Here is a 27,818-nt window from a genome sequence, read left to right as displayed (position 1 = left end):
TGGTCCTGGCACAGTCTGTGCCGGCTCATCATGGATGCCTGGATGCCTCTGTTAAGGTCAGCAATGGTGCTGAAGGGCCTCCTCCACCAGACACTTACCCACAGTGCACTACTGCAAGTTGCAGGCAAAAAGAAAACGAGGTTTCCATCTCTGATATGTTTGGAGCTTTTCCTAAGTCCTCTGCACACAAAGGGTAAGGTGGGGAGTGGGGCCAAGGCTGCAGTTAATGTTGTGACATCTGTGTTGCTCCAGGTGGAAACCACCCATGGTTCATGTGCAAGGGTCTGAGCTGTGGGTGCCCTGAGTTACCCGTAGTCATTTCCATAGGAGACACCATAACTGCTCCACCATTGCTCAATAGCAGTTGTTATCTGAAATGCAACACCCCTGACATGCTTCAGCAGTCATTCTGCAGGGCTGGATGGGCTTGACTTGATTTACTTCGGTACTGTGTATTCCAGCCGCCCTGCAGGCACCGTGTCCATACATGGGATCCAATAGGGGCAGCGATGCTGCTCGCAACAAGGAGCACCCAGCTTGGCTCTGGGGAGAGCCCCTGTGTGCAGCCCCTGCTCAGCCCTTTTGCAAACCCAGAGCGAGCCTAAATCCATGGTTGCAAAAGAGGGCTGTGGATTCAGCAGCTCAGGTAGACCATGTGAGGACACGGCTGTGCTGACAGGGCAGGTCAGAGTACATTATTTGTACCAAATTTACACCAAACGAAACGGAGAGATGTGCAGGTGATCCACATAAAAAGAGCTGTTGAGACCAAAGTGTAGATATTTAAATGGTCCATTTCAGCTAGACCAGCTTAATCATGTGTAATTATTGCTTTGCTTAATTATTACTCATGCTTAATTCTATTTAACTTCTCACCTTAAATATCACTGACATATCACTGCTCCTCCATCTTAGGACACTGACTGCACTGGAGAAGGGAGACAGTCTGCTGTGTCTGAGGCATCCCAACATTTGAGATGGCAAAAGCTTGTTCTATTGTGGTAACGGAGAGGATAGAACTGAAACTCAAGGGAAGACACCAGGGTCCCTTTGTATTTGCCCCATTCTGAGATTGTTTTCATTCTGCGCAGGGTGGATAGATGTGTCTATTGCTGAATTATGCAATTGAAGTTATTCACACTGCTATGACCAACAGCAAAACGTACCATGGGTCAGCAAAGTAGGATCAGTGTACTTTGGAAAGCGGTCAGATGATCCTTACATGTGATAAAAGCTCTTATATTTCTTTACGTGGCGTAACACTAACCAAGCCCTTTTCTAGACAATAACTTTGGACACTGATGTGAGGCGAAGGGTTATAAATCTCCTGGTGCCCTGGTGCAACTGGAACATAAACTGTTTGATTTAATCAGAAGGGTGTTATTATTTTGCTGTTATTTTTGCTGTAACACATAGTCCAAGGGCATCATCTGCAGGCAGGTGCATTGAGTAGGATGAACTGGACAAAAAGGGAGGAAGGAAAACAGAACGAGACAAATGTTAATCAAGAGCTCAATGACTTGCAATGATCATATAAAGCATCCTGTTACCATAGTGCAAGCCTGCAGCCACTGTCCCTGTGCTGGCTGTGCTCTGTGCTCTTGTCACTTCCATCTGGAAGGGATAAAGGCCACCTCAGAGACTCGAGAACACAAGGAATTCTTTTGCTCTGTTTGCCACAAGTTCCCGAGAGAAAAAAAGCAACTTTGTGCTCTCTTTCCCGTTGGAAGAAAACAGGGATATTGCACCCTCTGTAAATACAGGAGAAGGATGTAACATCTTGGAAGAGTTTTAATGCCACATAGCAAAAACCTGTCTCATTTCTGACAGAGTGGGGACAGCCAGGAGATTGCATTCGCCCACAAAGTATTCAGTACCTGATAAAAGATGCATCTCTGCATCCTCACATACACATTTCTGCATCATTACTTCATCCTAACCCCCAAACCCACAGACCAAAACCAGACTCAGGCAGTCTAGATAGCTTAGAAAGTGAAGGAATGCTGACAGACCCAGACAAGCCATGGTATCTCCTCTTACTCTCCTCAAATTGATTGATTTGGGAATAAGAGAAGGGATTTTTGCACTATGCCTCTGACAAAAAGAAATAAAGGGCAAAAAGAAACCACTAAGTGCGGGTTTGGCCAGGTTCTATTTCAGATGCTGCAAAAGGCTTGGATGGAAGGAATGTTTTTATACTGAAGCCTCCAAACGAATGCTCTTTTCACTTCCAGAAGACCACATAGGGTAAGCCTGGACCACCAACCTCATGTGAAAGAGCGAGGTCCAGCAGGATGTTACCTGTTTTTCTTCAATCCCTGTGTACATTTATGTTGCCCGCAGCCCTCTCCTGCTCTCTTCCAGCTGTTTGCCAGCTGTTTGCCAGCTCACTGCATCAACCAGAAGCATCTCAAGGTTATGGTGAGCAGGGCCCACAGCCCTCTGAGCCTGCAGATGCAGGTACCCCCAGTCCCTGTTAACATTCCTTTGCTGAATAGACTCCCATGGCTTCTCACAGGATGAAATTACCTTTAAAGGTCTATTGCAGGTCTGGAATCTCTGTGAATTTTTAACTCTGGTGTTTTTTATCTCTTCTTCAACGAAAGACAAGGTCAAGCATCTTGCCGAGTCCAAAAAGGCATCAAAGGAAAAGGGCAAGGGGGAAATAAAAGCAAGCCCTCTGTGAAAAGCATTTCAGAGTACTTGTGCAGCATATTAGAGAGCAAAAAGAGCTTTCTGGCTCCTATCTGGCTGTTGCTGCAATTGTTAATGTGGTTTTGTTCCATTATTAATGACACCAGAAAGAGAAATCAGGCCTTCCAGACAAACTTGAGAGACTCTCAGGCAGCAAAGAGAAGGGAGAGAAAGAAAACAATTTAAAACAATAGAAATAAGCAAAGGGAAGGGGAAGGGAAACTTAATATACTGAGAAGGCAGCAATAAAACCTGCAGATGTCTATAGCAGTGTAGGGATGGTGAATCAAATCTTTTTACAAAGCTTGTAAATCATTCCCAGAGTCTGCTACTTTAAGGGCACTTTGTAATTAAGCAGGGAGAACCTGATTTTGTACAGCCTGCACTACATTGCTTGATAAACTCATGTTTCCTAGAGCTGCTGTTTGACAAGGAGGGAAAACAAAAACCAGGAAGCAGCAGTAATGGATGAAGTGTCTGTAACCCTGAGCTGTGTTATCATTAGCTTCATCTGAATGTGGTTGGACAGGATTTCAGTAACAAGCTTTGTTAGGAACATACATCACGAATACACCAAGGTAAGGAATCTCAGGGCTAACACTCCAGTCTGGCTTTCCTGTTAAGTTACCCTGAGTTAGCTTCCAAATCATCATCCCTGCAGCACAGCCCCTTTGCTCCCACCTGGCAGAAACCACTATGCTGCTAAAGCCTCACACCAAGTGCCACAGCTTAGGATCCACCACCAGCAGCATCCTCTTCAAACCCCATCCAACAGCAGGAGACACTTTTGGAAGCTCATCCCCATTGCATGCGGGATGCTGGGAGGCAGGCAGGTGCTGGGGGTACACAGAGGGGCCAAGAATCATGGTTAAGATTTGGGTAGACTGGCTGCTAGTCAATAATCCAGCTATCATCAGTACCATGTGTAGTCAAGTGATTGGCTCTGCAGACACATGTTGGTGGGGCTGCACCCATGGTCCTCAATACTGGCCCCTATGGTGTTGCTCACCACAGCCACTGTCCTCTTGAGGCTGATAGCAGGGAGCCTGCCCCTACAACCCCCTCTGGCTGCTCCACTGCCTCCAAGGGGCTCCCACCCTGCCCAAAGCACTCACCCAGTGATGTCTACTTCATACCCAGTGCGTTCCTGCTCCAGAAACACAACCTCCCTTGTAGAGGGATGTTTGCAGCACAGCAGGGAAAAGCTTTGTTTGCATTGGGCTGTCAGGGAGAGAGGAACTGGCTCCTCTCAGATAAACAGGGTTAATAAAACTCTGATTGAATGGTTTCCTAATACTGGGCATTTTGTCATTTGTGTCACTGTCTCTTGAGGTGCAGTGTACCTATAAAATAAACAATCCTCTGGACATTCTACAATCTTCCCTTTAAAGAGAAGGATCCGAGCGTTCTTTGCTGTTAATTATTGATGCTGAAAACAAACACCCATTTCTTATTCCAGGGACTGAGCATTTGACCTATACTGCAAAGCTGAAACAGCCAATATTTGGGAAGAGCTTTAGACTTGGGTTTCAATTTAATGACTAACATCTGTGTTTCCAATAGAGTGGATTAAATCAGTGCAACAGTGTGATGCATTTGAAATCACCCAAAGCTCAATTCATTTTTATAAGAGCATATACCCCCTGTGTTGTGCTGCCAAAACAGCTCACTGGGCCAAGAGCTCAAAAATAATCCAAATAAAGGTTAAAAAGAATTTAAAAGGGAAATAACATGAAGTCACATTGCAGTAACACCTTTAATGCTTTGAGGAATAAAACCGTCATGAAGTGATGGGATCAGGAAGAAACTTTCCCAGTGGAGATCTCTCCCAGCGAAAGGGCCCCACTGCTTTTTCCTGTAATCTCATGCTCTTAAGGGACACCCAGGCACAGTGTTGGCCTGATACAGCAGAGGGATCTGGCAAACCACAGGAGCAGCTCAGATAGATGGAGTGGAGGGGAAGCACTTCACAGGTAGCCCCTGCAGACTCTCTCACTGTCTCCTCTGATTCCCATTGCTGAAGCTTCAAGAGATGCACTGTAACTCAGAGAAGCTGGAGATTTTATTGCACTCTGAATAAAAGACGAGCCCTGCAGTCCAAGCAGACCTCACCCTCTCTTGCCAAGGCCTGACCCAAGGCCTAGATGTCCCCTCTAAGACCATAAGAAACTCTAATGTCAAGCAGAGGCTTTGACCTGGCTGCACATGATGGCATCACACTTCTAAAGCTCCAGTTTTGAGCCCCTCTTCTGCTGGGGCCCCCTCCCCAGTGTCATGCTTCAGCCACCCAGAACCTCTGTGGGACCCCCCTCACAGACAGGCAGCACAGAGGGAAACCTGCACCAGTCCACGCAAGGTCAGTGGGAGATGAAGCTCTAGCAGATCCCATCTATCCCTCCTCATGTGGGTCATTGCCCCTCTCACCCAGCTGGAGCAGCCTGTACTGACCACTGCACCGAGGTGTCTCCTTTATCCATACCCTATTAAGAGAACTTGAAGAGTGGGAAACAGGAGGAAGAATGAGCATGGAAGATCTGCAGAAGGGTGTGTAGCTCTCTCCCAGTCAAGGGGGTGGCTCTCTTGGGGTGCATATGACTTCTGGCAATGATATTCACCCCTGAGCGAGGATGGATTCTGAGGATGGATGCTCAGGATCGGGGCATTCACATGTTTCATAATCATATTTCCCCTCACTAGCTCTGTCCTGTGCCTTCCTGGAATCAGGACAAGCCTTTTTGGGCACCTTCTCCTGAAGATGATTGGAGGGAAGAGAGGAGCACCCAGTGCTTGTGCTGGGTATGGTGGGATGGGAACCCAGCTCGTTTTCACGAGGGATGGCCCCTGAGGCCACAGAGCTGCTGCCCAGCGCCGCCACCTCTCCCGCAGCATCACCAGGCTCCCTGGGGCAATGAAGTCATTTCTAACACCCTGAAGGGACATTTCCCTCGCGGGTGCGTGTTTCCTTGGCATTCACACACAAAAGGGCATCCTCGGCCGAGTGCCCCAGCCCTGGGCTCGTCCCCTGCGGCCGCCCATCACCGCTCATTTCCTGCCTGGGCGATGGCAGGCGGCCGGGCAGCGCTTTCCCTTCCTCAGCCAATTGCATCTTCAATCCGTATCGGAGGATCGCGGGGTGTGAGGCGTGGGAGAGCCCGGGCCGGTGCGGCAGGCGCCGGGGGGGAGCCGGAGCAGGAGCGGGAGGAAGAGCAGGGAAAGGAGCGAGGAAGCGGCCTGGGGCGGGCAGCCCCCCGGGTCGGGCCGCACTGGCCGGCCCAGCCGCTTAAATGCAAGCCCTGGGGCACCGGCTTCTGTCTGATGAGACCGCTCCAGGGCTGCCGGGGACGGGGCATCGTCGTGGGGACCGTCACCCTCTGCCTGGCGGCCGGGTGGGCTCTGCAGAGTAAGTGTCCGTCTTCGTCCCTTCTCCCTCCGCTTCCTCCCCCGGCCCGGCCCTTCCCTTCTCCTCCTCTTCCTCCTCCTCTCCGCACTACCGACGGCTCAGCCCCAGCCCTAGCGCGGGGCGGTGCAGCGCCCAGCGAGGGCTCTTCCTAACCCGGCAGGGAGTGCCTGGGAATATCTACTGGGAAAGGGGATGGGGACGAGGTGCGGGTGTCAGGCTCGCAGCGCTGCTCCTCTCATGCTGCAAGCAGTCGGGAAAGGCTCATCCCGCTCCTGCTGCTCGGAGGGAGCGGTGCAAGTCCGGAGCCGGGGAGCGGGGCGAGGTCCCGAGCAGCCGCCACCCCTCCCCGGTTTTCCAAGAGCGGAGGGGACAGGGAATGGAGGGAGCAGCACGTCCCGATTGAGCAGCCCGAAGGGCTCCGGGTGGCTCTGGAAAGGCGACAGGGAGGTGGATTTCAACCCTGCAACGCCGGGGGCCGAGCGGGGCCGGGGGAGCTCCCAGTGGGGTCAATGAGAGGACCAGGGTGGGCAGTGCCACCGGTGGGTCTGGTTTGACACCGCGTCTTATTCATCATCCAGGTGCCACAGGAGCAGGACAACAAAAGGTGAAGGAACAGAGCTCAGTTTTAGCGCTGTGCCCCCATGCTTGGGCTCCTGCACAAAGCTCCCGGCCCTCCCCACCCGCTCCCGGCAGGCACACGGGGCCGCGCTTCCCACTCTTCCCACTTATTCCGCTCTTCTCGCTCCGGCTCCTGGCCAGGCCGATGCTCTGGAGCGCAGGAGCAGTGTGCAGGGACTCCAAACTCACCGCTTCTCCTTGGTGCGTGTTAACCGGCTGAAGGGTTGGTTGTGCAAGCCAGGGCGCTGCCGCCGGGATGTTTGCTCTCCAGGCTGTGCAGCTCGGTTTGGTTCAGGTGATCCGGGCAGACTGTATTAAAACCATTTTTGAATGGTTAGATATTGCACTGCCTTGTTTGGCTTCGTGCGCTGGACAGAGATGGGAGGATTTTTATTTGTGTCTTTTTTTTGCTTTTACCTTGCAATCAACTGTCCAGAACAAATCTGTGCCTTTATCAAAACATAAAAGGGTCGCTGTGGTTCAACACTCAGCTCCTGGCTGGTCTGAAACAGTGCAAAAGGCCTCCAAACAAACACATGGAGCAGAAAACAATTGGAACAGTTTGCAGTGGTTACCAGAAGTTCCCATCTGTTCTGTTTCTGTGGCTAGCATAAGCCCTTTGTCAGGGCTCTGGTGAGTCTCTCCTGCACACAGGCTGAGCTGCAGCTTGATGCTCTGGGCTTCCTGGAAAGCATTGTGTCCCTGCAAGAGGCCTGGGCAGCAGGAGCACAAGAGGCCCATGAAGGGCAAATCCCAGGGGTGTTACCTTGGAAGCAGCCAAGGTCCTCTCCAGTTACAAAAATAAGAGTGGCTATAACTTTAGGCTGGGTGAAGATCTGGGAATCAACTGGATTCTCCAACTTCCCTGCCTCACTTCGACCAGTAGAGCTTCTGACTTTTGCTACAGATCCCAGATAGAATGAAGTCAGCTTGTAATTCACATATCCATCTCTTCCCACTTGTGGTTGGTTTGGGGTTTTGGCCATGGGGGGCGGGGGGGTGTTTATTTTTGGATAAGATTTTTAAAGACAATTTCTTCCCATTTGAGATTCTTCTTTCATTGCCTTTTTAACCATTATTTTCCCTAAAGACTCTGCAGAACCTCCAGGACCAGCCCCAGCAGTCCCTTCCCTCTCCACTGGGTCCCAGACATTTGCATTACTTTCCCAGTTCTGCTCTTGCCATCAGGCAGTGCCCACAGCACGAGAGGGAATGAGCTGCTCCAAGACAACCCAGGAAAAGGCATTCAGCGCTGAGGCTTGCTCTGTGCTTTATCTGCCTTCTGTCTGGTTTGATTTCTGCATGTAGATAACGGGATTTCAGTCTCTAGCCAAGCGTCTCAAACAAGCCACTATTTAAATATATACGTATTAGTGCCAATTGGAACTCAAATGTTTGGTGCTGATACTGAGTTTCACAGAGGAATACCCCACACGAGCAGAAGTTATTGCAGTTACACATTAATCTAGATGGCCAGTTGAGTCTCACAGTGTTATGAAATGTTCCATAATCATATCCGTAGGAGCTAGAGGAGACTTAAATATTCAAGTGCATTTCTGTCTGGAAATCATCCGGGACATGAAATCCCTGACTTCACATGAAACGTGTACCTTCGATTTCATGTGGTTCATCTGCACTGGCATGTAACTTGCTGCCTTTATGAAGGCTGGTGATTAAACTTCACACTTAAATGCAGGATTTTTAAAAGGAAGACAGTTACTGATATATACAAAAGCATTGCTCAATTTTCAATGTTATGTTCCCTTACCCAAAAAGATTCTTCTGAACTGCCTCTGCTTGGGTATCCAAACACTGGAATACACACAATTACCTCTCCTATATAATGGAAAAGTTTCTCATTATTATCACGGATTGAAATCTGTATTTAGTCTTTAATTTAAGTGTGTCTCTTCCTTTTATGATCAGCAGAAAGGAAATATGTAAAGCATAATTCATCCTCTCTTAAAATGGCCACCAAGATAGGTAGGTCCCATCCTGCACTGGACGGTTGGTGCAGCATCATCTCCACACTCATCACTCTGATTTCTCTTTCAGCTCCTGGAGGGGTATCGTTAGTTGTCCCACACCCCAACATCAACGCAACAGTGGCACAGAACATCCTCCTCTCAGTTGAATACACTTGCAGAGGTGCTGCCACCATTGAGTGGAAGCACGTGTCAACCTGGGGCACCACCACAATTGTTGAGTGGAAAAGTGGGAATTATGTCAACATATCCACAGCCTACAAGGACAGAGTGACGACTTTTGAAAACGGCTCTATACAGCTCCTGAATGTGGGCATGAGAGATGCTGGCTACTATTTTATCACTGTAACAGAGGAGCATGGAACCAACACCTACGGCACCATCATAGTCAACGTTTACGGTACAAAGTAGATGGGAGTTCTTGACTTTACCCCGTGTTTAAACATGAATCTGCTCACAAGCAATTTAATAATATGACTTTCTTTTCTCTCCTCCCTGCAGAGATTATCTATGAAGATTTACATTTTGTAGCAGTTCTCTTGCATTTCTTGCTGCTGTATCTGCCATTTTGGTCTGCTTCATGTGGCTGTGTAATAAATCTCTGCATCTATTTCAGAAGAAGATGACACACAAACTAACAGGTATCTCTCTAAGACTGCAGCCAAGGTATAGGGCTTTGAAGTCTGAATTTTGAGCCTAAAGTTCACTTGTGATTTGAGCCATAAAGGTGCTAAGCAGGGACACTGAGAAACAAGCCTGGAAGGGCTCAGCTCAGTTACCTCACTCAATTCTTTACTAGCTGAGGTGACAGAATAATAGGTATTTAGTTGCAGAACAAGCCACTGGATACCCACCTTATACATTTTACATTAGAAACTATAAAACACTTTCCAACATTGCTAACTGCAAAATTGAGGGAGAAAAGGCCAGAGCTGCAGCAACCTCCCATCAGAGGGGAGGAGACAATCAACAGCATCAGTAGTGCTCTCAGGGTCTGCAATGAAGGGTATCTCCTAGGCCATTCAGAGTGGCCCCACCTCACTTCATGGAGGACTGCACCCATCCCTCTCCTCTCAAACCACCCCTTTCATCTGTCCTCACATCTGATCCAGCTGTGGACTCCAGTGAACACTGACTAATATCAAACCCAGACTCTTAACACGCACCAAAGACACCCATCATGAAAAGCAGATCAAGGGAACACCAGGGTTGCACAGAAAGGAAGATTCACATATTAGGAAGACATTTCCAAGCCACAAACAGGGATATTTGGCCCAGGCAGCAAGACCGGGTGCCAAGATACAGGCCTGGGCTCAAGCTTTGGGCACATCTTTGGAAGAGGGGGTTTTCTTTTACCACTTGAAAACATTTCAGGCATTCACCTCCCTTCTTTATAAGTGCAGATCCATTAGTGGTTTTCCTGCCCTATAGGTAAAAGGTCTGTATTTCTTCTCTAAGTGCTGTTTAAGCTGGTACGTTACAACAAGCAGCTTAAGCATCAGTATTTTACAAGACCAGTGCAGATACTCAAGAGTCTTAAGCCTCATGACTTTGTGTGAACTCTACAAAGCCTGGTATGAGAAGAGGTGAATTCGACTCGAGCTGTCTCTTCCTTTCTGCTGCTCACCCACAGATGTAAGGGCTGCTGCTGTTTTCACAGGGCACAGACCGCTTACAAGCTTCTGTAGCTACTGAAAACTTTGCTGTCATGACAGAATACACCAGCTCTTGTTTGGATAAAGCCTCTTCCTCCAGTTAAAGCCAATCTTCCTATAGAGCCAAATCAAACACAGTTATTTGGCAGAGTTCTGGAAAACCACAGTTCTGGAGACTTGCTCTGTCATCTCCCAGAACATGATCTGAAGCAGGGATCCAGCATCTGCCCCTTTTTCACCTTATCAGAGCCCTCCTTTCAGAAGTCATGAAGAGAGTTATAAGGACTTTTCATAGCGCCTTTAGTCTTGTATCAGAAGAGACCAGTGTCACTTCAAGATTGTGAGGGACTCTTCGTGCAGTTAAATGTTTTGAAATGGTATATTTAAAACCTAATTGTAGATGAGTAAGCTTGAGCTAATATTAAAAAGTTCAAAATGTCTCAGCTATTAACACAGCGTTGTTAATTTTGGAACGCTGGCTTTCCAATGCATTTGCCAATCAATAATAATACCCTTTTCTTTGCAGCAAGTACAACTGAAGAGATTGAATTGGAAACCATTGAGTGTTAGCCAAGGACTGTCTCATAGCAAAAATAACAATTCTACCTCAGGAAAAAGCACTGGCAAAGAAAGGGAGAAGAAAACCTTAAAGGTAACATGCTTGTGGCTGCTGTGGAAATATCCTGACTTGCAGACTCATTAGACTTTAAACCAGCAGTGTCTGATGGAGCTGTTTTGACCTGTTGGGTTTTCAGCTCTGCTAACCAAGGTCAAAGTAAGGAAGAGTATGCTTTCATTCTGAGCACAAACACATTTTTGTGGCTCATTAATAAAATCTACAGCCTCTACCACTCTTAAAACAAACCAACTAAGCCTCCAAGAGCAACCCAGAAAGGAAATGATCATGGTCTTGAAAGACACCTGTATTTTGGCTACAGCAGGTCTCGTATTACAGACAGAGCAGCCACTAGCATCCCTCAACATAATACATTTAATGTTTAATTACAGTATCATATTAAAAATTAATTGCAAGGACTGAATTTTCTTTATTGCGCCTCTGCTGCTAGTTTGGGCATATGGAATTTCCTGAAGCTCTGAACACAAACTCCAATTCTTCATGAGACAAAACTGCCTTTGAAACAACACCAAGCTGGTCAAAGTTCCCCACTTACGTTTCCCATTGCTTGCACTGCTCCAGGATATTAACACATATTTTATGACATGTCTATAGGAGGATGTTAAACAAGGAGCCACACACAGGCACTGAAGAGGACGCTGCCTATAGTGATTAGAGGGGTTAGATGCAATACTGACACATCACACACAACGGGTGGCAAAACACAAAACAGTTACATTGTGAAAGGTGTCAAGTCCTTCGCAAAGCTACTGTCAAATACTCTATCTGGGAAGAAAAATGATAACAGCATTACTTAGAGATTTGTTAATGACAGAGTTCTGAAGTTGCTCTTATTGAGAAGCCACCTTTGCTATCCTATGTTGTAAGAAAACATGAAGTGATTGCACTAATGTCTTCTTGAAGCTGCATACTGCACTTCCATTCTCCACGTGCAGATCTGCTGGCTGGAATATTTGGTTTTGTGAGCGAGAAAGCACTGACCTGACCGAGCTCCAAATTATCCTGGTTTGCTTTTGTAATGAGAAGAATTTTGCAGTGTGAAATAAGAGACCATGGACTAGTCTGATTGCCAATGGCTTCTTGAGCCAACCTGCTGCTACCCGCCTCTCGCGCTTCAGCTCACTTGTCTGCAAACCTTTTACAGGGCAGGCTGACAGAGCTTCCCCTCTAGGCAAGGACTATAATGCAGAGGTACTAAGGGTTAGATATGGAAAGCCAGAGAATTTCTCATCAAGTGCATAATGGAGGGAGGCATCAAACAGGCTTTTTCCAAAGCACTCTGTACACAGTACCTTGAAAAAGCCATCCCTGGATTAACCGGCCTTTTGCAGTACAAAGGGCCTCCCACCCACTCATAAATCCAGGTACCAGATTCAGCTGGTTGCTGTTCCTGCATCCTTCCTGTTTGAGCAGCTCACAAAAGGTGGGAAATCAAAGAACAGAAATAAAAGTCCTTGCTACAGCACAGCTTGACAAAGTAGCAGTTTGCTCTAATTCCTCATTTTAAGTATGTATTACCCACCTTCTGTATCTTTGAACTAAGCTTTGACAACACAAAACAAGTTTCAAGTGCAACTGTTGCAATCACTAAGTTTGAAGTACTTGTGAAGTACCCATATAGCATATGGAAGACATTAGTATTATTTCTGTTTATCTACATTTTTTTAAATCACTAAGTGTTAGCACTTGAATATGAAGTTATTAATTAAGCTGAGGATATAGCAGGTGCTCTGCTAGACTTACTTTGAAAGCATGCAAAGTACAGCTCACATGTATTACTATCTGCTAATGCTGACTTGAATAGTAAAATTGACAAAGGCAAAGTCAGGAAATGTATACAGACATGAATGACCATTTGAAAGCACTGAGCACTGCTGGAATTGGAGAGATCACTTTAAAACTCCAAAATTTGAAAGCTGGGATCAAAGTAGGAAATGACCATTTAAAAAGCATCAGTTGAAGATGCACTGTAAGAGCAGCAAGAGGTTTCCCACTAGCACCACTGTTCTACCTCTCTCAGCTTAGCTACGGGTACAACTTAAGGTGCCCACCCTTGGCTACTGACACTGGTGCCAACCTCAATTTTAGGTAGTAATATCCTAGATGAACAATAGGCATTTAAGTAATATTCAGTGAGGACATACAGTATAGTTAGCCTGCGTACTACTTTCCTATAGACAATTCTTCACCCACAGATTTTACCCAGAATTTAGCATGCTTACTATGTAGGTAGGATCACTTATAAAATACTCGCATTTTTTGAAACTGGTATTTGTCCATATGCATTATTAATCTCAGTAATATTTAATTTACAGACCACAAGGCTAAACTGTCTGTAACAGTTTCTTGCTACACTGGAGGTACCTGAAGTATTGAAAATCTCATGGCAAGCTGTTACAGTGGAAGTTTAGAAACTAATAGCTATTCTTACTTCACTTGTAAACTCCATGCAGAACAGCAGCAAATTTAATATTTAGAGCATTCCAGATGATCAAAGGGATAAAGGCATTTTGTTTTTAAACTTTAATTAAAGAGATGTCAAAGTTCACAAGATTGCTTTGGCAATCAATTTCAAAGGTCTTAATCATCCAGTAATGTCTTCATTTCATGTCTGAAGATGCACTACCAAGCATTTCAAGACTGTCCCTCTGTTAGAAGCCTAATCAGTCTGTTTTCCATTCCAGAACTTGGAATCCCTGTGTATTCAACACTAAAAGACAGACGCTCCAGGTCCCTAATAATTCTTTATTATTTATTTATTTTCATCTAAGCCTGGAAACCCTGATAAGTGTCTTCACTGTTAATGTCCAGTGCTTGCACTTCTGCAGCACAAGTCCTCTTGCATCCATTGCTTCTTTTCAGGAAGCAAATCCTGCAAGTATGAGATCCTAATAGCCCCAAAGTGATCCTATTGCTTGGTAATGAAGAGCTGGTTTGAAGAGAAGGCTATCACTATATGCAGACCTGTCAAGTAGGTTAAGAACAGTGAAGTGCAAAGATAACATTTTAAGTTTTATACACTCATCTTCCAATTATTAGTAAGAGAAGATTTGTCGTGTTGCTGAGTCCAAAGAGCCTCTTATAATCAGATGCATGAACAGATGCATCAGACTGCTGGCTGAACTGTTCACCAAAGAACCCCTCTCCACCTGTAATCATAGGCTAGTCAAGCAATACCAAACCCGGCATCACAGGGGTTGTGTGAGAGATTCACCCATCTTTCAAGACAATAAACAGTATTTTCAACCAGCACTTTTTAATTTTCTATAAGATGTCTTGAGAAACTCATCAAAACCTGAAAGGAAAAATCCTTTCTCTCTCACAGCACAGCCACACAGAAGCAAGTACTTCAAGGAACTGAAATAACAAGATGCTCCACAGTGGCAAACACCAACAGTAGTACAAGAGCTGCTCTGGATCAACACTGAGCAGCAGCTTGCCATAAGCAGTTGCTTAATATAGTATTTCTTACTACTACTCTTTATTGCTCAAGAATACAGGAAAATAACAACTGTCACAAAGTATGATGGTCAATGCAAACGTGTGTGTGAAATGTTCTCTTGTATATATATTTGCACATACTTTGCAACACATAATATGAACCAGTTAATACAGACAGGTTTCGAAAAGATCTTTAGCAATTAATCATCAAACAAAAGCTTTGTGCAATACCTTACTAGAAGCTTCAAGGCTACAAACACAACCAAAAGGGACAAAAATGTGACTACTTCTATTTTCAAAGAACTCAGAAGAGCTGATCTTCAGGATATTATTGTTTCCCTGGATGAAAATAAACAACAGTGCAGGAAAAAAATCCCAAACAAGCAACATACCACTCTGTGGGGATGCAAGGTCTACTGCATGAGTTACCTGCTTCTATCCAGACATGAATTTAGAAACGTCACCCCCAAACTCCAATTGTCAGAATCCTGCAAGCAGAGTAAGACCCTTTCTTCTACATACCTGCAAAAAACAAGGACAGAAAAGTGAAGTCACCAACAATCACACAGGCTCACCTGTAGCCATCAGAAAGCCAAAAGCTATGACTTCATGGCACTCTCAAGAATTACCACCAAATATATCTCTCAAGAAAGAAATGGATCACCCAGAAGCTACATCCATGTTCAAACTCCAGCTCAAGAACGTCACCCAGTGAAGACGGTTCCTTAAGTTTTCTTTAGCCTTAATTCTTGACAAGGGAGCTCTGTTGCTCCTCTGCTGTCCCATTTCTCATGAAACAAGTCCATTAGCTTACCCCAAGACAGCCATTCCTTGTCGTCCCAGCCACTACAAGGCTTCGCAATAGCACAATTCCATTCTAGTAATTTTCATCTCTCAGTAATACAAAGATCTATTGAGAAAAGTAGGAGCATGAGAGGGAAGGGAATGACTGAGCAGACACCTTTTACATAGCAAAAAAACTACTGAATTGATTTAATAAAAGAAAAATACATCAGTGACTCAGCTCTGCTACTTTAGACAGAGCAATCTGCAAAGAAAGAGCTGAAAGGAACATTTCCAGAAGTTTATTTTGGACATTATTGAAAAAAGTTTTATTAGAAACAGTACAATGAACATATCTGTACAGGAAATACATTTGGGTTTGCTTTCTTGCATTGTGTTATAGCTCCCATTTCCCTTTGCTGCGCAGCAGTGATTGTATGTAGCTCAGTGATGATTCCAAGCCACAGGGAGAGGCAGATGGATTAACACGGAGTTAGGGCAGCCATGAGGAGTTCCATTTTATAGACAAAGTTCCGCCCTTCCATTTTATTCCACTGTACTTCCTTGAAGGGCCCTCGAAGATGATTCCACTTGTTGTCCTGCAGCACATCGCCTTTGGGAAGATCCTTGCACTGACTCCGTGGAAACTGAACCATAACTTTGCTGCCACTTTCTGGGCCATTACGCACTGTAATGAACAGAGACTGCATGAGCACTTTTATGCTGTAAGAATTCCTCATATTAAATATCCTTCCTCACGTATGCTATACATCACTCCTAATCAATTCCAAACATTCTGAAAGCAAACAAGAGAAATTACCTTTTAATTATTATTAATGTTTTCTCTTTGAATTTTCTCTTTCTGGTCTCCCATTTCTCTATGATTTTGTTGCTTTAGCACTGTGTGTTCTGGTTAGAGCACACCAGAGAAAACTGTTGACAAAACCCCCACACACATACAGCTCATAAATCCATTTATTTTTCCCTAACAATACCAGGAAGGGCAAACGGCTTTTTGGCCAAATCTTACCTTGGATGTATTCCCACCATTCTGTTGAAAACCATGACCAAAAAGACATTGTTTCTAGTGGATTTACATCAAATGGACAGCAATGGAGTCACTGAGCAAGACTGGTGTAGGGTGGTGGTGTTCTCTTGGCTTAAGTGGGTTTTTATGCTGTGATGTTGGGTGATGGTGCGTGTCTGTGTCAGTGTTTTAAATAAGCAGTTAGGGAGATAACACTTAGCTCTTCCCTCACTTACCAAGCCAACCTTCCACAAAGAGATGACTATCAGGCTGACTGAACATAATTTCTCCTTCCTAAATCAATGGTGATTACTCCCCATCATTATCATCACCTTTTCCTTAACAGTTTGTAAACTGCTTATGGGACTGGATTTTGCCACATCTCCCTAAGTAATTGCAGTGAGGCTGACCAGACTAGTTCCCCAAATTCTCCTTAAATACAGGATGTGACACCTACCTTCTTCCAGTCCTCTGGAATCACTCTTGATCACCATGACTTTTCAAAGGTCATCAAGAACAGCCTTACCCTGACATAGGTCACCTCCCTCAGCACTCATGGATACATCCCACCTGGTCCCATGAATTTGTGTATGTCCTCTTTGCTTTAAAATGTCCCATGGGTCTCAGGGACCTGGGATGCCTGAAGGCCAGTCTGAAGACGAAGGCAACGAAGGCACTGTGTACCTTGGTCTTCTCCATGTCCTGTGCCACCAGGTCCCCTCTCCATTTACCAGCAGGCCCATATCTCCCCTAGTCTTCCTTTGGCTGCTGACCTTCCTGTTGAAGTTCTTGTTGCACTCTATGTCCCCCACCAGATTCAACTCAATCAATGCATGTTTGGACAGTCCATCTTCCAGATTAACTGGTCCTGCTTATAATCACTTGCAGCTACCTTTTTATGTCATGAGTTTAATCATAAAATGAGTTTAAACAAGCTCCCTGTTCAAACACACAGTTCTTTGGTCACCTTTGCACAACTTCCTGCACAAAGAAGTGACCATTCTTGAACTTGATAGAAGTGATACTTAGAAGAAAAAAATAACCAACTCTCTCGGACCCCTTTTCTCTATGGTATTCCATAGGATTCTTCCAAGAAGATCCCTGAAGAGACCAAAATTTGTTCTCATTAAGTGCACAGTTGTGATGGTGTTGTTTGCCTTGTTCCCTTCTCTCACTGTCTTGATGGTTTCTGTAATCTGGCTTTTCAATGCTAATTCTAAAAAATAGTTTCAAGCCTTTGTAAACTAAATCAGGTTTATATTACATGGCTTACTGAGCAAAGTATTGATTCTGTTTAGGTTTCAACTGCATACACAAAAGAGACTGTTTCTAGAATATTTTGCTATAAATTTACATTATTCAATGACATTCTACAGACTCTCAGAAAGAGACATACAAACCCTGCAGAATTCAGTTAATGTTAAGATTTCCCATACATTTGCAAGAGAAGACACTACCTGAAATGGCATAGTCTCCATTTGGTGATGCTACAGTTATTGCTGATGCATTGCCAATGCTCTCCACCGGCCCCAGACCAACGTGATTACTGAAACTCAGCACATGCCATCCCATAACTTTCGCAAGTTGCTGAACTGCATGGACCTGGTGCTGTGACATCTGAAAGGCAACAACAGGTTCATCTTCTGGTCAGTATTTGCACACCACAGAAATCACTGCTTCTTGGTTTTACCAAACTTCTTTTCCTCTGCACACAGAGAAGACCACTATATTAAGCACACTATGCAGTTAGATCAATCTGTCACAGCTACATGGGCTTCTGCAATTTATTTAAGTATTGCCTTCAAGTTACAAAAGCCTTTGTTTAGGTCTCAAGAAGTAATCTGAGTGATACAAAGAGGGCTTGGAAATAATTCTTTCTTTGAATGGAAATGAGACTTCTGCTGGAAAAATATATAAAATCTGTGAGGTTATTCTCACAGCACACTCTGGGAAAGAAAAGTTGTGGTTCTCAGGTGCATAATTATTCCCACTAATGCTCAAGTGCAAGCACTGAGCTTTAACAGCTTAGAAGTTTATGCTAACATTTTTCTGTATCATGACTTAATGCTTGCAACAAAGAAATAGCTAGCACTGTTCAGAAGAAGTCTGAAAACACCTGACCAAAAAGATACCTTCAGCAGAATCTGTTTCAACTTGTTTTCTGTGTCGTGGAGTTTCACTAACTGCAACAGACCAACCACTGTTATTAAAGACCTGTACTTTGACTATTTATAATGCATAGTAGGGACACTGTCACTTCTGACTAAAACCAGCCGCTTGCTCTAAGCAATTAAGAAAACACAGTTCATTCAAATATCAGCTGATTTAGTAATGGCTGATGCAAAGCGAACATTAACAAGACAATGCTGAAACCACAGTAACTGTGGGCTCATTAAGATCTCTAGACAGGTCTTGGTTGCAGTAAGTTTCATATACTGAGAACCTTATTGTCTGCTATGACTCTCACTGACTTGTTCTGAAGTAAGCAAAAATCTTAAGTGTTCCCATGATGAATAGCATAAAGAAATGTATTTTAAATAGGAGGAGAAAATTTATTATTACAACTGACCTTAGTAAAACCTGGCATTGTAATTTAGTTTCAGTTGCTAAAGACTCTATACAAACATACTGAAAAATTCAGTCATTCACCTTCCTACTTCCACTATCTTTAAATAAAGTTTTCCTACACAGATAAAGGTAACATTCTACCTTCTTCTGTTTCCTAAACATTATAAGAAGGGAAGAAGAATGTATATGAATCTACCTGAGATAAAAGGAAATCCTGCAGTTCCTGCTCTTGATGGGATAGTGTAATAACTCTTCCATCTCTATGAACAACTCTGATTTGTTCAACTCCAATGTTCAGCTGTAGTTGAATGGATCTTTGAAGACAAGATGAATGTTTGTTCAAAATGCATTACCATTTCCTTAAGAAAACAGGAAACTAAGAGCACAGAACTCCTCCCAACCACTCTAAGATGAGCATAGTGGAAAGCCTATGGAATATGACTCCCAACTCAAAACATCTCAGTTTCACCTCTCATGACAGCTCCCTCTATTGCAGAGAACATCTTCTGTGGCATGTTCCCAGACCTGGCCCACTGCTTGTTCACGTCAAGGAATCTCCTGAGGTGGCTCAGCTCCTGCCTGGCACTGTGCCCAAGTTTCCTTGCAGAGGAGTAGACGAAAATGGTGTGTATTTCGGGCTTGTTCTAACCTACAGCCAAGACTTGGGCAGCACAGGTACTCTGGAAGTAAGACTGCAAATCACACCAATGACCACAGTCTGCTCCACAGTGCGGACACAGCCAGAGAGGGCTGTAGAAAAGTATTAAAAACAGCTGGGTCAAAGTAGAAAAGCTCAAAGTAGAGAAAGTAATAAAAAGAGCTGGATCATCCACTGTGAACACATTGGATCATTCACTGCTGGACAGCATGCACTCATTTCTGGCATATGAAATCTCTTTAAAGATATGGTGTGTAACTAAGGGGATGAATTACATATGTTCCACATTTCAGTACCTATGCAACTGAGCTAGGAATGAGCACTGACTAGCTGTCCATGACCAGACTGGAAGTTCAGAATCCAGCACATACAAAGATACTGTATATTCATCTATCTCTACCCAAAGCAACCCCCCCTCCCTTAAACAGCCAGTTTCACCTTCAATTCCTGCCTTGAAAGGGAAATGTGCTGGTTAACGACTTAAGTTTCTTCATTAAAGTTTAAAATGGGTGAAGATTCTCTTAGGGTGGCTGATCCCCCACAACTCAAAACCAAACACTCACAGAAATAAGGGGCTCCTACTTGTCTGGTTGAAGAGAACCTAAACCTGTAAAACCCAACTTGAATACACTCTGACACTGCTGCATGCTTCTACAACTAGAAAGACACAGGCACTTTCATACATACTTGCATATTTGTTCGTATCCTTGAGAAGTTATAAGAACTTTAACACTGGATTCATAAACATCATTTATATTCGACCAGTGGGCCTGAATCTGGGGATCCTCAATACGACTGGCCAGACTGTCTATGGTTCGAGCAGTTCTAGAAGATAAAGACATAATCATGTGCAGTAATCTAGACAGCTTGAGCTCTTATCTGGATTAAAGGAAGCAAGGAGGTTATTAGTTTGTTAGGTTTTCTTTTGGTGACACACCAAAAAGATAAAAAGGAAAATTTAATAAACCATGTCAAACAAAGTTCTATTTCAGCACCACTTGGAGCACCTGTTTACTTGGTACATGTCACATACAGCAGCAGTACTGAAGTGGTATTACTTAGAATGAGCTACTGCACAGGAAAGAATACTAAAAAAGATTTATTCAGCTTCAGAAAAGTAGGGACAATTATCAGCAGCCTATTTCAGAGCTGTCACAAAGATCACAAAGAAATCCCATTCCTTTTCTTTTTTACAAGCCAGCTGCTTATTGCTCATATTTCCTGATATTATTGGTTCTTAACACTTAAAAATAAACTATTTTACCAGTGAAGGAGGTAGCTGCTAGTTCTAAGAACACTGAAAAAAAGATCAATTGTATTCTACATAATGGTACATTTAACTGTAGCAAGAACAGCTTGTGACCTACCTGCGTCTCAGGAAGATGTGCTTTGCCTGCTTTATTATCTTTTCCAGAAGGCCTTCATTCGACTGTAAAGAACTGATATCATTTTTATCAAAAGCCTGGGGTCCTGCAAGTCTCATTCTCTTATGGCCAAAAGGTGCACTAGCTGGATGTGGCATCACTGTTGAGCTCAGGGTTTGCTTGTGACACTGCAACAAACAAAAAACGTTATAAAAGGAAGTGTCCAAATGATGTATCTGCAAGAAGTAATATATATACTATAATATGCTGCTTCACATCAGGTGTTTTATGTACACATAGTTTCCAAAAGCGCAACTTTTTTACTTTATAAATTTGACAGCACTTTAAAGCAGCTTTCCATTCATACTTTGGCTCCCCTGTTTATGCAGCTCTTTCAGACCTTACGAGAAGTGATTTTTACAAACATGTGCTAGCTAACAAAGATTTGGTAGCATGGCAGTAGCTCCTACTAGTAAGTCTGCCTCATATACATCTCTGGAGACAGACAGGATGGTCAAACAAAAATAAAGTATTTTAGAAATAAAAAGGGGTACCAAAAATATCAACATCTGGTTCCAAGTTAAGAAAGTAAACTCACAGAGCTGGGCACTGGGCTCAGGAAACCCAGTTCAGTGCTTGGAACACTGGACTAGTCCACATGACTGCATGACTTGTGCCTCTAAGAAGATGAACACTCTCTGGAACATGGTTTCACAACGGCATCTAAGATTATGCTCCTTTCCTGAAGAGATGCAAGCTCAGCTTCCTACCCCACATCCTTCTGAATCTAAGACACTGAAGCAGAGAAGTGGACCTCAAAAGAAGTTATCATCGTAATTGGATGTTCTTCCTTGATGGAAGTATGGGCTGAAGAGATGCTCACTTAAAGTACTTGACAAGCACCAATTAGACACAAAGGAAAAAGGGAAACTGATGAGCTGTACTGGTAAAACCTTGCACAGCTTTTTTGAATGGAACACCAGGCCTGAGGTTAAGTAAGGAACCGGCATTCCATGAAAGCATTAACTGGAACTCCCTAACTACACACTAGAACTGAACAGAATGTTGCCTCACACCAATGGATAGAAAGCGACTGGCCTCTAGTGGCACCCTATTGTTAAAACAGGGCTGCATGCCATGTAGAAGACTACAAAAGCCCAAAACCTCTTCAGTACTTGACCATAAATGCATTACCTCTCTGATAAGCTGATGCAAATTATGTTCCAGAACATAAAGATGATCATCAGGATTCTGTTTCTCAGAAACAGACTTTTGTGACTTTTTGTCATTGGAAGAGTGACACAGAGAAATAGACAACTGTAAACCTGTACAAAGCAGATTAAAAAACACAAAACAAATAAGGACACAGACAATTTTCAAGGAGGCTACTGAGAACTGCTTTTCTTCATGTATTATAATCAGTATTTCTATAACCAGCATTCACTATAATCAGAAAATCAAAGAATGATGTTGGAGAGCACAGCAACAAAGGCAAGTAAGACTTGCCACTGACTGAAGTGTTGACAGGCCAACTACTCACTACTAAGTAAGTTTCACATCAATTTCTATGACTCAACCCCACACATAAAGAAGAATCTTCAGGACCCTATTCCTTCCCCAAAGAAGGAACGATTTACCATCCTATAAATTTGAAGCAATCCAGAAACATTCTTCACATGGTATCATCAGCTGTGTACCCCTTGTAAGAACAGGGTTCACCAGACAACTCTGAGCCACCTTCATGCTGTTTACATTATCCTCACTGAAAAGTACTGGCCTCTCTTCTTTTGAAGGCCCATTAACTCAAGTCTTAAATTCCACCTGCACCCAATCCAGCAGCACTGATTTATGCACAGCTCCAAACTGCAATGTACACACATGTTGTGGTTTAAATCCAGCACCACACAGCCGCTGCTCACCCCTTCCCTGTAATACAGCTGATAGCTTTTAAGCGCTACTGACAAAAACCAATCACAAACTAAATCAATCCAAACTCCACACAATAAAATGTGAGTAAATTACAAACCAAAGTGCATTAACTGGATGCTTCTACAATTAGCAACTGAAATTCCAATTCTGGGAAATTCTGGTTTTTCAAAACCTTTGAAAACCAAGGTTCCTTTCTTTGTTGTCGTTCAGAGCAGAGCATTTAAAAAGGTCTCATCAAGCAGAATTTCAGTTCATGTTTAAGCAAATAATAGGTTAAGAAGTCTCACAAAGTTTCATACCTGGGAAAGGCTGGGAGATGATCTGATTTTTCACAACAATGTGAGGAATCTGTGATTTAATTTGAACAGCTTCTCGTGAGAGCTGGGCAAAGATTTCTTTACATAGAAGAACATTCTGTGCAGCCTCCAACTTTGTCTGCCAGTGGGGAGAGCCTGAGAAACATAAGCCGATGTTTGTAGAAGGAAAGGGTAAGAAAAAGCTACCTTTTTGTTCAGATACCAGACACTTCAGTAGCTAAGAGTAACTGCTAAGTTAAGGTAGATGGTAGCTTCTGTCCAAATGGAGCAGAAAAATGCATTAGTGTTACCTTACATGTATGTACACTGTGAATTGCAGCTCCCAGCTGGAACTGCCCATTACATTTCCAGACCTTTTGTGAGCTCTGCTTAAGTTGCAATTTGCTTTCAATGATACTTCTAGCTTTATTAAATTCACCCTACAGTGAACCACCAAATAATGGTAAGGGCATGTACATGCTTTCACAGGAGTTATAGGGCCCAAATTCTTGGAAGATTCTGGTCTGGGTAAGCACAAAAGCTCTATGCTGTACCCTCAATACCATATGAAACATCTATATAATACAGCATCCTGTCTATGATCAAGACAGCACAAGTAGCTGTGTCACAGACCATTGTGAAATAAGCCCCTGTCACTTCTTTTAATCCTGAAGAGTAAAGGATGAAATTTTAATCCCCCAAATGTACAGCTTTCAATAAGGGTACACAGCAAATGACTCAATCCTCACCTGCACAGTGAGCTATTGGCAACGGGTGCACATACTGTCAGCAGAGTTTCAGATCCAGAGAAAACAAATGAGGCACAGAAACAAATTCCACGTTTTGGCCAAAGTTAAGAGTGAACAATCAGACATTTAGTTCTGTTGAACTAATGGGATGTAACTGGTTGAAACACAATACCTCAGTTTGCTTTTGGTTTTGTGCTCTAACTTCCAATGTCTAACAAAAGGAGCTCGAGAATGCTTAAAATACAATCCTAGTAATTTTGTTTCAGCTATATGCTAAGATTTTCAAATAAACACCACACAAACCCATTTCTTGAGAACATGTTCAAAAAACAACATACAGCTAGTTATACCTGGTTTTGGTTTTAGCATGGGTCTTTTAAAGAGGTTGACTGTCCCAAGGTCACCAATGTCTGGAGCTTGTTTCTGAATAGAAACCTGGGTGAAAAGAGAACGTTTGTTCATGTTTGTTCTTTGCTGTAAGCACACAAATACCAGAACAAAACCCACACCACACTATTAAAGTCTCTCTGGCAAACCTTGATATAGGCTGATCCCTCTAAATCACTTGGAATTTGAACATCCAAAGGACAGTAATCCTCAGGTATCTTTTTATCCAGGTCAATGTCAGTGTTCTTTATCACCTCAAATGTGCCATGATGAAGGAAAAGAGAACCTAAGAAGGAAAGACAAGAACATACATACTCTGTATAAAACATCTTCTGCAAACAATGAAGCTCATACATAGTCTTCCAAAACAGAGGTATTTTTTAAGTCTCCAAAACTCCATAGTTATGCTTCAGAGACATGGATTCAAAGGATGGAGCACTTGATGGATAAAGAATTAGCTGGATGGTCACACTCAAAAAGAGTTATGGCCAATGGCTTGATGTCCAAGCGGGGAGACCAGTGACAAGTGGCATTCTGCATGGCTTGGTATTGGGATCACTGCTGTGTAACATCTTTGTTGGTAACACAGACAGTGGGATTGAGTGCGCCCTCAGCAAGTCTGCTGATACCACCAAGCTGTGTGGTTCGGTTGATACGCTGGAGGGAAGGAATGCCATCCAGAGGGACCTTGACATGCTTGTTAGGCAGGCAGATGCCAATCTCATGAAGTTCAACCAAGCCAAGTGCAAGGTCCTACACCTGGGTCCAAGCAATCCCAAACACAAATACTGGCTGGGCAGAGAACAGATTGAGAGCAGCCCTGTGGAGAAAGACTTGATAGTGTTGGCAGACAAGAAGCTCAACATGAGATGTCAGCGTGCACTTGCAGTCAAGAAAGACAATCACATGGTGGGATGCACCATGACCAGCAGGTCAAGGGAGGTGATTCTACCCCTCTACTCAGTTCATGAAAAACCACCTGCAGTCCTCTGTCCTCTTGGGCCGCCAAAATAAGGACACGGACCTATTGAAGCAAGTCCAGAGGAGGCCACAAAGATGCTCAGAGGGCTGGAGCAACTCTAAGGAGACAGGCTCAGAGAGCTGGGCTTGTTCAGCCTTGAGAAGAGAAGGCTCTGGGGAGACCTTAGCGCAGCTCCCAGTGCCTAAAAAGACTACAGGAAAGCTGGACTTTTAACAAGGGCCAAAGGGATAGGATAAGGGGGAATGGTTTTAAAATGAAAGACAGCAGATTTAAGTTACTGCCTTCAATGACACTCTTCAGTCATATGGTTTAGGTGTAGGTATTCCCAGCAGGACTACCTGAGACGTGATGATCCTTATGAGTCCCTTCCAACTTGACATATTCTATGATCTTTGTTCACAGGAAAATGCAACATACTCCCCTTTTTTTAAGTGCTTTAAAGGCCAAATGTAGATAAAAGCCAAAGATTACAAGGTCTGCCTGTCAACTGATCAACTATATTGTTGATACAGAGCTGTTTCTGCAAAGCAATCTTTACTGGAAACCTACGCAGCCTTTGAAATCACTTTCTAGCCGGAGGATGGCACAAAATTTTTCCTGATAATAAAACAAGTTTCCTCATTTTACAATCATGTCTAATGATTATAATAAACTTGTCTTAAATTATGTTATTTATTAATACATATATTCCATCTGGTTTTCCAGTTAAAAAAATCCATAAAGTATAAATATCCATTCTTGAGAAAAACAAAAGACCTTTCTGCTTGTTCACCTGCGCTTCTGTAGCTCAGATCACCAAGAATTTTGTCTCCTACTTTCCTCAGCTTCCAGTGTTGTCTCAGTCTCAGCAGTTCAGAGTTGAAGTCTCTTTGCCGCTTGTTTTCCTGGTTCTCTGCTACTGATTTGGATAATCTTTCTGCGCCTTTCAACAGGATCTGAGCTGCTCCAGCTAAGGACTTCTTTTTGGAAATCAGCTGTAAAAACTGAGGATTCTAGTCACAGAAAAAAAGAGAGAATAAGCCACTCGCACCTCAAGTCTCAAAAAACTATTGTTAGTGAAAGGTCATTGATGCTGACACATCAGCAGCCTTCCAGGATCTGAAGGGGGCCTACAGAAATACTGGAGGGGGACTCTTCCTCAAGAACTACAGTAATAGGTCAAGGGGTAACAGGTTCAAACTTCAACAAGGGAGGCTTTGGTTAGACATAAGGAAGGAATTCTTTACTATGAGGGTAGTGAGTCATTGGACCAGGTTGCCCAGAGAAGCTGTGGATGCTCCATCCCTGGCAATGTTCAAGGCCAGGTTGGACAGTCCTCCGTGACATGGTCTAGTGTGAGGTGTCCCTGTCCATGGCAGACAGCTGGAACTGGATACTCTTTAAGGTCCTTTCCAACACAAACCATTCTATGATTCTGTGACTAATAACTTTTTTTGCTGGATGTTCAGTAACTGATTTAGGATTACTTTCACACCCACATTATACACCCATAGTTTCACCAAAGACACCTTTGAAATCAGCCTCACCTCCCATTCAGCCTCACCCTCATCCATACAGCACTGTGCCAGCACAATACAGGGAACATTTGACTAAACCGTGTATGCATCACACATGAAAAAATACCCTCTGAAACAAAACCTTTAGTATCAAGCCATACAAGCTATACAAGGTACAGCATACCTGTTTTGGAGGAAGGGGGATCTTGCACAACCGGATCTAGAGTCATGAATTTTTTGTCCTTCACAATGCTCAGAACATCATACAACACACACATCTCAGTCAAGGCGCTTCTCAAGTTGTTCCTCACCGAATCCCAGGGCCAGAGGGATGGCTGAAACTTTACCAACCCTGAAAGCAGAACAGAAGGAAACAAAAGACTTTAAAAACGTGCAGTGCACGACGTGTTCTTACACCACAGAGAGATCATAAAGAGATGAAATACAACGTAACAGCACGATACCCGCATCTACCCTTTTGTACTCTACCACAGTGATCTGCTAGGCCTCGGTCACCAATATCATGACCACGGCCAAACGCGGGCACCCCCGGGAAGACGCCAGGCGCAGGCACCAGCGGGCTGCAGGCCAGGCATCAGCCACAGCCCGGCGGGAGAGGTCAGGCCTCAGCCCGACTGACTGGGAGCCTTGGGCCCGCCGCCCCTCACCTTCTTCATCCTCCGCCTCGCCGGGCTCGGCCCAGGCGCGGCCCGCCGAACCGGGCTCGTCCTCCTCGGAGCCAGAGCCCTGGCTGAAGTCGATGCGCTGCGCCAGGCGCGCCAGGTTCTGGGACATGGAGAGCGGCTGCAGGTAGGTCTCGCTGCCATCCAGCCCCACCTCCTGCACCTGCTTCTCGCACGCCGACTCGATGCTGATGCGCACGGCCGGCACGCCCGCCATCTTGCTGCGACCTCCGAGCCGACTACGGGTGCCGAGCGGGGGCGGGGCCGATGAAGGGGCGGGGCCAGCGCCGAGCGGGTTCGGCTGTCTCCGGAGAGCGCTCGGGAAGGGGCGGGGCCAGCGCCGAGCGGGTTCGGCTGTCTCCGGAGAGCGCTCGGGAAGGGGCGGGGCCAGCGCCGAGCGGGTTCGGCTCTCTCCGGAGAGCGCTCGGGACAAGACGGAGCCGGACCCGATGGGGCGGTCGCTATC

At 44.4% G+C, this 27,818-nt stretch overlaps 2 protein-coding genes across 2 annotated transcripts; one reads left to right on the top strand and one right to left on the bottom strand.

Moving 5' to 3' along the window:
* The first annotated feature begins 5,731 nt into the window (after window positions 1-5,731).
* VSTM5 (V-set and transmembrane domain containing 5) lies at window positions 5,732-11,374 on the top strand. Its single transcript, XM_034070838.1, is given in 5 exon segments — window positions 5,732-6,094; window positions 8,768-9,097; window positions 9,199-9,234; window positions 9,237-9,338; window positions 10,879-11,374. Coding segments are annotated over 5 exon segments (852 nt in total). The 5' UTR covers window positions 5,732-5,754; the 3' UTR covers window positions 10,923-11,374.
* A 4,153-nt stretch (window positions 11,375-15,527) lies between these two features.
* MED17 (mediator complex subunit 17) lies at window positions 15,528-27,582 on the bottom strand. Its single transcript, XM_005149704.4, is given in 13 exon segments — window positions 15,528-15,901; window positions 17,698-17,857; window positions 19,005-19,122; window positions 20,154-20,291; window positions 20,834-21,018; window positions 22,025-22,155; window positions 23,059-23,211; window positions 24,155-24,239; window positions 24,341-24,477; window positions 25,946-26,165; window positions 26,854-26,871; window positions 26,873-27,021; window positions 27,338-27,582. Coding segments are annotated over 13 exon segments (1,932 nt in total). The 5' UTR covers window positions 27,570-27,582; the 3' UTR covers window positions 15,528-15,695.
* Window positions 27,583-27,818: the final 236 nt, after the last annotated feature.

The sequence above is a fragment of the Melopsittacus undulatus genome, chromosome 2 (genome assembly GCF_012275295.1).
Source record: "Melopsittacus undulatus isolate bMelUnd1 chromosome 2, bMelUnd1.mat.Z, whole genome shotgun sequence".
In the NCBI taxonomy this organism is placed as follows: domain Eukaryota; kingdom Metazoa; phylum Chordata; class Aves; order Psittaciformes; family Psittaculidae; genus Melopsittacus; species Melopsittacus undulatus.
Note: the sequence above shows the minus strand (reverse complement) of the source record. Positions and strands in the feature narration are given on the sequence as shown.